Source organism: Myotis lucifugus, unplaced genomic scaffold, assembly GCF_000147115.1.
Source record: "Myotis lucifugus unplaced genomic scaffold, Myoluc2.0 scaffold_193, whole genome shotgun sequence".
NCBI lineage: Eukaryota > Metazoa > Chordata > Mammalia > Chiroptera > Vespertilionidae > Myotis > Myotis lucifugus.
The window spans coordinates 204,917-220,125 of record NW_005871241.1 but is presented as its reverse complement, the minus strand read 5'-3'; the positions used below and the strand labels follow the sequence as shown (position 1 = coordinate 220,125).

Genomic DNA, 15,209 nt, shown 5'->3' with positions numbered 1-15,209 from the left:
ATGGGAAGGAAGACCATGTGGGTGAGCAGGTGATACCGGGTGAGGGGGTGATGCGTTCAGGTCTGCACATGCCAACTGAGATACATGTCAAAGGGAAGAGCCCTGCGAGTGAGATATCTGGCTCTGAAGCTCCAGGGAAAGAGAGATCCTGGCTGGAGAGGGAGTGACTGAAGGTCACCCCTGCAGATGTGACTGAGCAGAGCATATTAACTGAAGCGAGAACAGAATCCAGGACAGAATGCAGGGACCACAGGCAGAGAGGAGACTGCAGCTGAGAGAAAGGAGTAGTCAGAGAGGTGAAATGGAGAGAAATCGGAGTGCAGGTGTTTGAAAACCAAGGGAAGTCACTGCATAAGGAAGAAAGGATCGTTCAATTAGGTCCATAGAGGAAAAGAGAGGGAGAGAAAGAAACATCAATGATGAGAGAGAATCATTGATCAGCTGCCTCCTGCACACCCCACACTGGGTATCGAGTCCACAACCGGGGCATGTGCCCTTACCGGGAATCTAACCGTGACCTCCTGGTTCGTAGGTCAGTGCTCAACCACTGAGCAACACCGGCCAGGTGCCATTTTGCTTTTGGGTTTATTCATTCTGAGTTGAACTTTTGTGAAGTTTGGCTTTTTTTCCTCCTTTTCTCTCAATTAAGTAAATGAACTTGGCAGTTGAACATGTTAAAAGTTGGCAGAAGAGAAGGCCCTTCTGCTTGAAAACCTCACCTTATTATTTTTTTAGCAATACTCGGGAGTGGGGAACATATGGTTGGCCTAGAAATCCTGATGTAAGTTGCATAATGCATTGCTAGTATGTTTTTCTTTGTTTTTGAAGACTATTTTTTCTGATAGTAAATAAATTGAGTGACTGCTATGATGATAGAGTAATTGCATGGCTGTATAAAATTAAAAAGCAAAAAGTAATCATATTCTGCACCAGTCAACTTGATGTTTGAAAAGAGAACTTTAAAATGGTCTTTTGATATTAATAAGGAAAAATTATTAAATGCCAAATTTTTTTAATATAAAGTACATGAATGTATTAAAATTTAATTGAATTTCAGTCACATAGAAAATTAAACAACTATCATATTGTTACATAATATACACATTTTATAATACATGTACGGCATAAAATAATTTATGGTGCACTAAAACCTCAAATATTGAAAATAATCGAACCAATAATAGTACAGTACATTTCAAATACATTATAAAATGCTAAAAGCTCAATATATTTTCTGACAGTATGAAGTAAAATTCAATGAAGAAACTCTCTCTGTTTTAATGTGGGTCCCATAAATGTATTTAAATGATTTAAGACACTTCTAGCTATGCTGATTTTGTTGCACACAAGAATTAATTCTTATTTGAAATATAATCTATAGAGTATTGGATTATAAGCAGTTCCTTTATTTGAGTCAATATTCACAGAGTAAGTAATTAATCATCTTCATATAGTTTCCATTGAATCCCTAAAAGTGAGTTTGATAGTGCTATGTCTTACTATTTTGTCTGTGATGCATCTGGTGTTAATTATGCTTATGAGCAGTACTGTTGCTTTTATTCAAAAATGAAAACTATAATTTCCTGAAGGCTTTTATTTTTATAAGTCTTGATACGTTCTCCTTCCATGGTGGATATGAAACTAAAGTGCCACAGGCATATCATTTTCATTGTAGGTTTTAGGCAGAATTGAAGGCGTTGTTGTGTGGTTACGTTTGCAAAGAATATAACTGGAAGCCAACAAAACCCTTCCTGCAAGAACGTGCAAGTTTTTTTAAAGAGCAAAGAGCATACTAAGTAAAAGATATTGCTAAAATATGTGTGTAAGTTTTCCGACTGTTCGTCTCCCTGTAAGCAAGTGGACAGGTAAAATGGATAAGCTAGGAATTATAAATCATAAATAGAGAAACACTAGGTTTTGGGGAAATAACACACACATACACACACACACTTGAATGCTGGTAAGAGTTCATTTTGTTTACTGCATATATCATAAATACCATCATTTTTGGTCATCATTTTACACAAACGAAACATAAAATCTTTCTTTTTCCTGACTCGATGTAAACAGAGCCCAGATGGCCGTCTTGAAGTCAAAGGGCAGCACGGAAGCTCATCCCTGCAGATTAAAGATGTGAAGTTGTCCGATTCTGGGAGGTACGATTGTGAAGCTGCGAGTAGAATCGGAGGGCACCAAAAGAGCATGTATCTGGATATCGAATGTAAGTTGTTTTCATTCTGTATGCTTACTCGAAGAACTTGCTCTGCTTTGAAAAATACACATTTTTACAGGGAGATACAAATGCCTATGCAGTTTGTTTCTCAGTAGTTAATGTATAGCTTTAGAAAGAACATAGCTGCTCAAAGCCAGTTATTGGAGACATCTAGTGGATGTCATGGAACATTAAACAGTGCTGTATATATTTAATGATCTCGATACTGCTTACCCTGATAATCATTAATGTTACAACAGAAACACAATAGCAAATGAACTATATTATTAGTTATTATTAGTTATTAGTGATAGGTCAACATTTCCTTAGATTTCCATCTGTTTATTATAATATTAACGGTCCTGTGCCTCACATAGGGATTGAGAGTTTTTATTTCTTATTTAAGCTATTTGTGGAATTATCTTACATGCTCATAAGGTATGGTATAGTATTTTTAAATGGTTGAATATGTCAGTACTTATATTTTTATCAAAATAGTGTTTATAGTCTGAAAGTAGGGACTACGACAAAGAGGGTTATTAAATAATTATAAAAAATATAACTGTTAAATTTGGGAAGTGTGAGGGCTAATGTAAGTGGAGTCTACATAACCAATATTAAGTTATTGCATGTGATTTTGAAATAATTTATTAAACATGTTTTTTTAAAAAGGGAAAGATTTAACATTATTCTTAATAATATTTCAGAATCATCAGTGTTGTAGGTGCTCTGATACATGAAAGGAAATAGCTGTCTTAGTGGAAATGTATAAGATACTCCTATGACAAAATGTTTCTACTAGATAATTTCTATTCCATTAATATTGATATAATGTGATCGTTATTGTGAAACAAGATGCATTTTCTAATTGAGGACTCTTGAAAGCAAATATTTCCCCAAGAACAGACACAAACAAATCTATATTATTTTACACATTTATAAACTGCTTATCTAGAAATTAATGGAAAGACCAATTAAACAATGCATGTCTAAGCTTTCCTTTTGTTTTGTTGATTTGGATTTTACATTAAGGTCAATGATTCATTTGGAGTGCATTTCTGTAGAGTCAGTATGTATTATCTTTCCATACAAATATGGACACACAAATCATTCAGCAGTACTTATTAAAAAGTCTTTTATAGCTAAGGGTTTACCAATGTTGTTCTTTACAAAGCTTTAATTTTTGCCTTTAGTAATTTATATTTTCAATTATAGATCTGTTTTCTAGTGTTTGGATTTTGGTTTTGTCTTTATTATTTCAATTGTTCTATATATTTTAGATTTGCTTTTCTCTTTGTTTATAAATTCTTAAGGTGAAATATTCATGCCATGTTGGGATGTGCATAAGCTGATTACCCTTTCCATTAGAATTGGTCTTATTCTCCTGACTCATTAAATAGCAAGAATTGTTGAATTCTGTCCTGAATACTGTAAATACTGTGTTGTGCAGACTCTGGGTAATTTGACACCATCTGGAAAAGATGATTTTAGGCAGGTAATCACCCCTAAGTTCTGTGTTGCCTCCTGTGAGCAGTGATTCAAATCTCAGTTGACTCCTAAAGTCTTTGCTATTCAAGTATGTATGTCATTAGACTGCGATTTCTGTGGTTATGTACACAGTATCATGGCATCTCCTTCTCGACTGCTCTCTGGAATTACCTCTACACTGTTCAGCCTATACTGGATTATTTCCAAGATACCTCTGTACTCACGGAAAAATTTTAGCTCCAGAATCACTTTGAAACTCCCATACACAACGCCATGAGAGAAAAAAGAAAATGTGGGAAACTAGTTTTCATTCTCTTCCACAAGATTTTGTTCACTCAACAGAAGGCTTAGGTAGTTTTTTTTGTTACTGTTTTTATTCTGATTTTGTTATATGTTATTTCTAGAGATTTTAGTTATTACCAGTAGAGAAGATAGACCAGCCGTGGGCAAACTACGGCCCGCGGGCCAGATCTGGCCCGTTTGAAATGAATAAAACTAAAAAAAAAAAAAAAAAAAAAAAAAGACCGTACCCTTTTATGTAATGATGTTTACTTTCAATTTATATTAGTTCACACAAACACTCCATCCATGCTTTTGTTCCGGCCCTCCGGTCCAGTTTAACAACCCATTGTGGCCCTCGAGTCAAAAAGTTTGCCCACCCCTGAGATAGACTATCACAGGCTTATAGTATGTGTGTGTGTGTGTGTGTATGTGTAATATATTTATATACACACACAAGAGGCCTGGTGCATGAAAATTCATGCACTGGAGGGAGGTCCCTCAGCACGGCCTGTCCCCTCTCACAGTCTGGGAGCCCTCAGGGGTGGGAGGTGACCTGGCAATCAGGGGAAGGTGATGCCCCCATCACAGTTCTGTTGCTGCCACTTCCAACAGCGCAAGCCTCGGCCGGCCCAGGTTACCTGAGCCTCGGGCTGGCCCTGGGCGGCTGGGGGGCTGAGAGGACTAGGGGTCTCCAGAGGCAGGCACATGGCAAGGCCAGGCTGAGGAGACTGGGCACCGCCATCTTGTGACCGTGGGCACCGCCATTATTGAGGGTGTGGCAGTCAATTAGCATATTCCCTCCTTATTGGCTGTGGGTGCCGCCGTCTTTGTGATGGTGTGAGGGTCAATTAGCATATCCCCTCTTTATTAGATAAGATATATATGTATATATATGTGTGTGTGTGTGTGTGTGTGTGTAATATTTTTAATGCAACTTTAATCCATAAAAATATTTGGTATCCCTAGTTCTTGGAGACAACATAATTGTCTTCATTTCTATTTTCAGTAGTTTTTCATTTATTTCTTCCCTTTGTTTTTTCAGATTTCATTTTTTTTTAATCATCACACTGATCAAAAGATGATTTAAATTGCAAAGTCCTAATAGAAGTTGAGTTTCTTTTTTCTCTTTTAGGGTATCAATCTTCTATATGGTCAATTTTATTTGATTTGACATTTTTTATTTTTGCACCAACCTAAATATTCCCAGAAATTGTAATAAGTTCTACATATGCAAATAATTTCAAATTTTGAATTGCAGGATAGGCTAGCTTTAATTGAGGTTTATAGTTAGATGTTCAGAGCTTTTAATAGTACCTTTTACCTATAAAGGGTTAGTTATACTAATATAAACTGAATTTCAGTAAAGCAAAATAAAATGTTTTATATTTGATTATTAATAAATACATAATCAAAATTGAATCATTCATTCCATTGACATGTTTTTTTTCTTCTCTTTTCTTTAAATCTCCAAATTAAAGGAGTTCTCTTATGGATCTAACCTATAAATGAATGCTCTATTTAAGCTGTCTTCTCTTCTTTTTCCACCATGATGAATATCTTTTAAATATACATTACAAATTACATGTGAGTCTGTAGAAGTCTAGCTTCCTCTTTTATTAATCTAGATTCCTACAATATTTCTTCATATATGTCAATTAGCATTCTCTATTTTTCACAATTAAATTTACTAATGAAGTCAAGGACAATACTAAGTTATGTTGGGAATCTAGTTCACTATTCTATCCGAATACTGCATTTAAAAATAAAATTTATCTTTAGCATGATATTAATTTGCCCATATAATTGCCTAACTTCTTCTCTATTATATATATTTGAAGTTATTGCTTTCTAGGTACTAACTATAATTTATTAAAATTGAATCAGATAAAACATTTATAGTAGAAGAATATAATGTTGTAAAACCGACTTAGAAGTCATATAAATATGTTAATGAAAGAAGACTTTTACTTAAGTAGAAAGTAATAGAATTATTTATCTTGATTGTATTAATTGCTAAAGTTCAAATTATATTCATGTGGTATAAATAGACAAAATGTCACACTGCTATCATTTGTCTAAAGTTAGTTCTATTTGGGAGTTTTGGTGTTAAATAATCATCTAGAATATGTAGGTAGAGTTATAATTTAAAATTTAGCCTACTCTTTCAGTTATTTTTCTTGTAAATTAGTGTAATTATATTAGGAAAGTTTGAACAGTTTTTTGTTGATAATACCACTATTTGTAATAAGTCTTATACTTTTCTCATAGGAAGATTAGTACAAATTTGGGTTGGCTATTGCTACTTCATAGCTATGATTAATATTGACTAACTAATAAGCTTATTTCTTGGTAATTAAAACTTGTGATAAGATAGGATATTTTATTTAGCAACAAACTTAAAATCCATAGTATTAAAACTTTCAGTATCTTACATGTAATGTCATGAGAAGTTGTTTTAAATAAAAATTTGATTTTAGAAATTGTAAGAATATTTTTATTCTACATCTTTAAATCAAAGCACTATAGAAACTATGAAAATTATGGACATTACATAATTTCGCACAAGAAAATCTTACTAGAACGGTCTTTACTGCCCTATTCAAACATCTACAATATAATATTGCTAAGATTGAGTGGGAAAGAATCAAGCCATTTACAATTTGACACCCACCACATTATCATAAATTTAAGGTGTTTAGGAGATTAAACCTTTTATTTTTTTTTTAATTCAAAACCTCTTTTGTAATTCATCTACAGCAGAGTCCTTGGCTTCCTGCCAGTTCATTTTCAACATTACAAAGGCATTACCCTTACTAAGAAGCAGGAGTTGAACTAACATTCCAATTTATAAAACAAAAGCAATAACAGGGGTGTGATGTGTGTTTTAATGCAATAAGCACCGATTACATAGTATGTTTGATTACAATTAGAATGTTATTAAGTTCTGTGACTAGGTACTCATTACATATTACCTATTAACTAGACTTAATTATTTTACGTGATAAATTTAATTTAACAGTAACATGGTAACAATGCATGTTAAGATGTATTGAATTTTTCATTTACATTTTTTTTCTCATCGAACTCTCTACACCTGTTTTGATTCCATGTTAGACATAATAGCAATATTTATATACATTTTCTCCTGTGGTATAAATATTGTTAGCAATATTAGAAACATTTTATGGCTATAGGGGTAATAATCTTACAGAACAGACTCATGTTGCTTTCATATTTGCATGCATTCCATGGAATTAGTAAATCTTTGCTGCCTGGCCAGCATGGCTCAGTGGTTGAGTGTTGACTTAAGAATCAGAACGTCTTGGTTCGATTCCAGGTCAGGACACATGCCCGGGTTGGGGGCTCTATCCCCAGTATGGGGCATGCAGGAGAGAGCCCATCAATTCTCTCTTATCATTGATGTTTCTATATCTCTGTTCCTCTACCTTCCTCTCTGAAATCAATAAAAATATATTTTTAAAAGTTTAAACAAATAAATCTTTGCTTTATCTTTCTTTAAGTTTTACAATCTTAACAGTGACTATAGTAGCATGATTGCCTGCATGTACAGGATGAGGTAAATAAGATGTGAACATGATTTTAACATTTAAAGAAAATTACCTCAGTAAACACTTAGATGTTAGAAAAACTCCATGGTGATAGCTGATACACATTTTATACCCATGATTAAAATCTTGTCTCATGACTCTATCTTTTTCACTCACCACAATACATTTAAGCTGTTCAAACTTTAAAGGGGATGGCTCATTTGCAGAAATAAATTGGTTCTAATGCCAGCCGCTATTTAGGCTTAATATTCAGTATAATTTCAAGGACAGCATCTGGGAGAAATACAAGGCTTATCTGTATAGCTAGCAGATAAAAATAATAGAATATTAAAAGAGAAAGGTGAAAAATATTTTTCCGTTTTGCTGCATTTTTTTAACCCAAACTTTCCATGAATCCTCAGGGAATATTTGAAATATCCCATTTCTCACACACACAGATGCTATCAATTATTCTAGTTTTAGCACATTTTTACCTAAATCTTACAGATATTATTTTATTCAAATCCAATGTTGTTAAAACGCACTTCAGAAATTATGGTAATAAAGCATTCTTAAGGACTATTAGGAAATATCCAACCTTTGAAAGGATAAACCTTACAGATAAACAAGCACATATCAAACAGTTATATTAAAATAGTCATTTTCTGTAACTTCTGGATGTATCACTGTCTCTTAGCACCTGCTTAACAAAGATTTATTAATTCTATGGAATGCATGCACATTGCCCAGAAATATGGAACCCTACCTCCAATTTACCAGAGCTTTCACCCTTTCTCTGGAATGAGCCCCTTGCCCAGGGATCTCAGTTCTCACTGGCACAATGACTGCCTTCGTCTGGGATGCTATAATAAAATACCATAGACTGGGTACCTTTTAAAAGGGCATGCATGTCTCATGGTTCTGGAGGCTGGAAGACAAGATCAGGATACCACCTGGTGAGGTGCTTGGTGAGACCCTCTTGCTGGTATGTCCTCACCTGGCCTTTCCTTGGTACATGTGCACAAAAAGAGAGACACCTCTGTTCTCTTCCTTTCTTTTTTTAAAATATATTTTTATTGATTTCAGAGGAAGGGAGAGAGAAAGATGGAGACCTCAATGATGAGAGAGAAGCACTGATAGGCTGGCTGCCTTCTGCACGCCCCACACTGGGGATCCAGCCCACAACTCAGGCATGTGCCCTACGGGGAATCAAACCGTGACCTCCTGGTTCATAGGTTGACGCTCAACCACTGAGCCCCACCAGTCGGGCTCTCCGTTTCTTTATGGGCATTAATCCCATCCTGGGGCTGCACCCTTATGACTTCATTTAAAACTAATCACCTTGTAAACCTCCAGCCTCTACATACCATCACGTTGAGTAACAGCACTTCAACGCATGACGATGGGGTGCGGGTAGGGCACATACATTCAGTCCTTAGCTGTGAGCGTTCTTGATTTGATAGAGAAGGCTACCTCACAGATGGAACTGGTGCAGGATTTCACAGGGTGAATCTGCCCACTGAAATAGCATCTGAGATTACATCATACCAAGCCTCCGGGACTGAGTTTTGTCGTCTTGAAAATCCTGAAAGATTCATGAAGACCCATGGCAGACTTTTCACTGCCTTTTACTCTGTCTGGGCTGCTATAGCAAAGTACCATAGACTCTGTAGCTTATAAACAACAGAATTTTACTTCTCACAGTGTCAGGGGCTGAAAGTCTGAGGTCAGGGCGCCAGCGAGGGGAGGGGGGGTGAGGGAGCTGGGTTCTGGTGAGAGCTTTTTCTGATTACAGAGTGCTGTTTTCTAGTTCTGTCCTCATATGATGGAGAGCAGAGAAGAGGCACTGACCCACTTCCTCCTCCTCCCTAGGACCTCTTGTCAATAGATTCAACTTGGATTTACCGCTTTACACCTTAGTACAGAATAACATGGCCACCAAAGTTAAGGTATTTGATTCTTGAAAAAGACCTGTCCAAACCTTGAATCCAATCCGCCAGAACTCTGTGGCCATAAACCCTCAAATCCTCTGAGTTCTTAGTTTCAGTGAAACAGAGGCAAGGACTCGTTTTACCTCGTATTGTCTATGTATTGATATCTATCTACTGACTTAAGCTAGCTCATAGTTTGTGGTAATTTAAACCAGATGGCAGTTTTCTAATATATCGTGCTTACGAAAACATATTTTTCAAAAGCATAGTATTAGCAGCTATCTTTAGACTTTAGTGAATCTTCTGGATCTAATCCTAGGACAATTTATTTTACTTAATCCAAGCTTTAATTTCTTGATCTGTAAAGAAGAAGAGATGGATCTAAACCTATGATTTTATGAATCAGGCTAGGATCTTAATTACATTTTTCTAATTCAACAATTTTTTATCGGGCATGTACTATACACCAAGCACTTTTCAGGTGTTGAGTATATAGAATTCAACAAAGCAAGCAAAAACTTTACTTTATGGACCTTACATCCTAACAAGGTAAACCAATAATAGACAAAATAGAGTAGCATAATATATAATAGGGCAAACAGTGAAAAGGGCTAAAGAGAAAAAAATAACCCAATGCAGTGAGATACATCATCAGCTGATGGCACAATAATTATACATAGTAAACAATCCAAACTCAGTGGCATACAAAAATAATTCTCCTTCTCAAATGATGACAGAAACTACTTGGTTACCCTTTTAACAAAATTGACAATAACAATAAAACATTTTTAAATGAACATAAAAGGTTAAAGAAATGCTTCCTCGATTAAATCTTTTTTATATACAGCATTACTCCTTTAGACTATATGTGTGTTCCTGCTTCTGTATACTTTTTATTTAATTGCTCTGACTTTAAAAATTTATTAATTTTATTATAAAACAATTTTTATAATACAACTAAAGGCCCGGTGCATGACATTCGTGCACTGGGTGGGGCATGGAGGGTCCCTCAGCCTGGCCTGTGCCCTCTCGCAATCCTGGACTACTCAGGGGATGTCCTCCTGCCAGCTTAGGCCCTCTCTCTTAGCACTGCCTCGGAGGCAGGAGAGGCTTCTGCCACTGCCACTGTGCTCGCCAGCCACAAGCCCAGCTTCTGCCTGAGCAGCACTCCCCCTGTGGGAGCACACTGACCACCAGGGGTCAGCTCCTGCATTGAGCGCCTGCCCCCTGGTGGTCAGTGCGCATCATAGTAACCAGTCGTTCTGCCATTTGGGCAATTTGCATATTAAGGTTTTATTAAATAGGATTGTGCATAGCAGTATACTACCATCTGTTTTATATTTATTACCATATTCATTCATTAAATTAATATGACTAATGCTTAATATATGCTAGTTTATCACGGGGAAACAAAAACAAAGAGCACACATTTTTAACCCTCTTCCCCCCAAATACTGTCTAAAAATGGAGACCCATGTCAATAAACTATTATTTCAGGAGGAGCTGTACATTTTTTTGTTTACTATGATGCAGTGATCTGAAAATGTATCACATATGATTAATTTCCAATCATAACTGAATTGCTTTACTTTTCTTCACATACATCAAAATATTTTGCTCTATTTATGTAAAAGCAATTAAATTTTGATGATAGTTTACGTCTTTAAATTAAAAAGGTGTTTTAATTGAATGCACATTAAAAATAAAATATATGTCAATTAGACAGCAATTAAACAGAAAGTAATTGTGATCTAATTCCAATTAAATAGTATTATGGTTACCTGAAAGTTATAAATATGTGGCAGTGGTTACCAATTTTCATCTGGGAGACTTAAAGTGAAGTAGAAAAGGGTTACAAACTTCCCTACATTTCAGTCTTCCAACTAAGACATGATAAATATAAAGGTAAAATGTGATAATAACCATACCTAATGTAATGTAATTGTGGCTAATTTGATTACAAAACATGCATTAACAGGTCACAAGTAGCCTGTTAGCTATTATCATCACTATTATTATTTCTAATGTTGTAATTATTGTTATTGTTATTATGCAGGCAATAATTCTGAATATTGAGAGTTTTTTTTTCTATTTTGTGACCCAGATATTCCCTTATGCATATAATAGGTAGCATTGTTGGATGCACAACCACTCACTGTAAGATAAAATAGTGGAAATGTTTTAGTTTGCTTTTGATTGTTGTTGTTTTTTAAGTCATAAAGGCTTGATTGAACTGGGAAGTTTAAGAAATGAATTAAGTTTGTAGAGCTTTATGCAAACTTAAGGACAGATATCAAATTAAGTAAATAAATAAAATATTTACATTTTACTTGATAGTTTTTTTTCAGCTTTAATAGAGTGACACACTGAAGTTGTTTCACATTAATAAACCAAATTACATAAGTTACAAGCTGTGCTACTGCTAAATCAGACAGATTCTGAGGAAACTGACATTATTTTTATTAATAAAATAATTTTAACACTGCTGTATCCCTGGGACCAACCATTTTTTTTGATGACTCAGGAAATTTTATAAGATTCAATGAAGCTTTGTTTCCTAGATTTATATAGGAAATTATTCATAATAATATAGTATTTAAAATACCATAGCTATTTACAGAAAATTCAATATATAAAGCAATAATAAAGGATAAAATAGCCTTAAGTAGTAAAATACTTTTATTAATATTTATATATGTGATTTAAGGAGGAGAAATATTAAGACAAGTAAAAGAAGAAAAATATAGAAAGAGGAATAATTTACTTTATATTCAAACTTCTCTTATAACCAATAATACTTGTATCACTAATAACAGTTAAAGTATGTGCTAAGAATTCAAATATAGGCATATCTTAATATAAATTATGCTAGTGACTCTGGGGTCATAAAGTATGCTGAGATTTATGTATAATTTGGTTGTTCAAATTTAGTATGGAAAATGCACATCTAGTACTATGGTTAAATTGGCAATAAACACACATCTAACTTAGTATTCCATGTAGCCATTAGAATTCCCACGACACATAGAATGAATCTAGTTAATTGCCGTAGCTGATTCGGCATAAGAGTGAACGTACAGTAGAACTGGATCTATGAAATTATTAATTAAATTATCCTCTAAAAGTGCCAGAGGATATATTAGCTTTTATTCCCTTGGTAGTTTCCCTCATCATAAATCAAGTGAGAAAACTTAATGACTGAACAGAGCATCAAGGTATTTTAGATATATAAAAAAGTGTACAATTAATTCTTAGCTAATTTAAGGGGCTGGCTTCTTCACAAAATAGGCAATAAGGGTCTATGAAAGAAAATGTATTGCTATAGAATTGATACTGCATTAAAGTCCTAAGTTCTGTGATTTTAGGAAAGTCAAACACATACCTGTATGCTTTTCCTCTGCTGTTAAATGGAGTGTTGATGTCTGGAATACATACTTATCCTGGGTTTTCATTCATTCATTTGTTATTCACTGAGCATCAAATATAAATTCAGGTGCTGCACAGAACTGTAGGAAAGGCAACGCTGTCCTGCTCTCATGGGATTTATGCTTCAATTAGGGATATGGAACACACACAACTACATTAATATGAAATACATCAAAAAGTGATTAGATAGATGAGACAGGTAGACAAGGGTCTGAAAGCAGGAAAGGTTAGGGATGATTACAGTTTAAGGAACCAAGTTAACCCAAATATTGACAAGGCCAGAGGAAAGGTATAGGCCAACTAATGTAGAACTTTATAAAACTATCATAAAATATTTTGATTTAAGAAGTGTGTAGAGAATCTTTTAGAAAATTTTAAGCAGGATAGCAATACGATCGTAAAAGAGAAACTGATAGGCCAGTCAGCCAGGAAGGAGAGGGCTTCTAAAGTTGGCCAGGTAGTGATTATGGCCTTGAACATGGGTGTAGTCATGGCAATGGAGAGAAGTGAATGGTATTTTTATATACTCTGATTTATTGGTGAGGAATGAGTGCCAAAGCTTTTTTTTTTTAAAAAAAAAGTCTTTAAAATATATTTTTATTGATTTCAGAGAGGAAGGGAGAGAAAAAGAAACATCAGTGATGAGAGAGAATCATTGATTGGCTGCCTCCTGCATGCCCCCTACTGGGGATCAAGCCCACAACTCAGGCATGTGCCTTTGACTGGAATCGAACCTAGGACCCTTCAGTCCGCAGGCTGACATTCTATCCACTGAGCCAAAATGGCTAGGGCGAGTGCCAAAGCTTTTAAAATAGAATATTTTATTACATATTCAAATAATTGTTGCTATTATTTGTGGTTCTTAAAAATCTAATATTAAAGAAGAAAATATTTCAAGTTGTATACCACAGAGTAGGATGACTAGAAGGACAATATTTCACCACAGTATGTAAATTATATGAGAGTGTGCAATACTGTTTTACAGGGACAATACCTGCGTTGTCAATATGATTTTAAAAGACCTAAGTTTATTTTTCTTTATTTGTAAATCTTACCATGATCATGTTTTTCAATTTGATTCACAAAATGGATAGTATATAGTGAATTGATTTAGTGAGTTCCCTGATTCTGTTATTCATAAAAATGAGAATTCAGGTCAGATATTTTTATATTTTAGTTGCCAGTGCCTGTGTTGTATTTTGTCATCAGCTTCAGTCCTCTCATGAGCAGACAGCATTCAGAAATTCAGGCCAGCGCTCAGCAAGAAGTAAGACTTGACTCAGGTCACAGGTACCAACCACAAGTAAGCCATGTTCAGACCAAACAGCCTGCCCAGCCTGAGAGGAAACGATAAGAGCAAGTGAATGAAAGCTTGTGCGAAGCAAGTAATCAAGTCAGGAAGCCTTGGACAGTGACAGGAATGTAGTGATGAGTGCCGGCTGCACATTCAGCTCTAAGTCCCCGCAAAAGGCGAAGAAATTAATAAAACACAAAGCACATGGATCAAAACAGGAGAGACTTGTCACCGAGTCTGAAGGCAGCCTTAAACGTTTCTTTGATGTCTCCTGGTGCAGCTGGAATATGACTCTCCTGACCCCAACTTGGAGAAAGTGACAGATTCAGATGCTGGTACACTTCTGTGCTTGCTTCTTATGCTGGAAACTTGAAATAAGAGAGTCAGTCGAGGTCATGGATATAAGCGCTTCGGAATGCTGAAGTGATCCAGCTCAGCCTTCTGCCTAACCAGCTGCCATTTAATGAAATCAAAATAATTTCTCTTTAGAGATCTTTCCCTTGTGATGACAGCTACGTGAACTTAGTTCCTTGATTTTTAAAGTCTGTATTCATTTTATAGCCAGCTTGACATATTCATCTTCTTGCAGTCTATGAAGTAATGCATACATTTTTATTAATCATATAATCATTACGTAAAAGATATGGGAGCCTAAAGATAATTTACTTCTCAATATTTTCACCACCAAGCACCTTGTATTATTGCCTCTCATGCATTCTCCAATTTTAAAGATATTAACTTATTGCCCTGGCTGGTTTGGCTCAGTGGATAGAGCATCGGCCTGTGAACTGAAGGTTCCTGGGTCCGATTCCGGCCATGGTCACATACCTTGGTCGCAGGTTCCTCTCCAGGCCCTGGTCGGGGCACATGCAGGAGGCAACCAACCAATGTGTTTCGCTCACATTGATATTTCTCTTTGTCTTTCCCTCTCTCTTCCACTCTCTCTAAAAATCAACTGAAAAATATCCTCAGGTGAGAATTAAAATAATAATAACAAAATAGAGATATTAGCTTATTAAAGTGATAGT

The 15,209-nt window shown here is 35.3% G+C and overlaps 1 protein-coding gene across 2 annotated transcripts in view; it reads left to right on the top strand.

Annotated features, from left to right (window-relative positions):
- The window catches only part of NCAM2 (neural cell adhesion molecule 2), a 394,113-nt gene that overhangs the window by 299,296 nt on the left and 79,608 nt on the right, over nucleotides 1–15,209 (top strand). For both annotated transcript variants that reach the window (XM_006097004.3, XM_023760797.1), the window contains one exon: nucleotides 2,071–2,221. In XM_006097004.3, coding sequence (XP_006097066.1) covers nucleotides 2,071–2,221 — 151 coding nt within the window. The remainder of the gene's footprint in view (nucleotides 1–2,070; nucleotides 2,222–15,209) is intronic.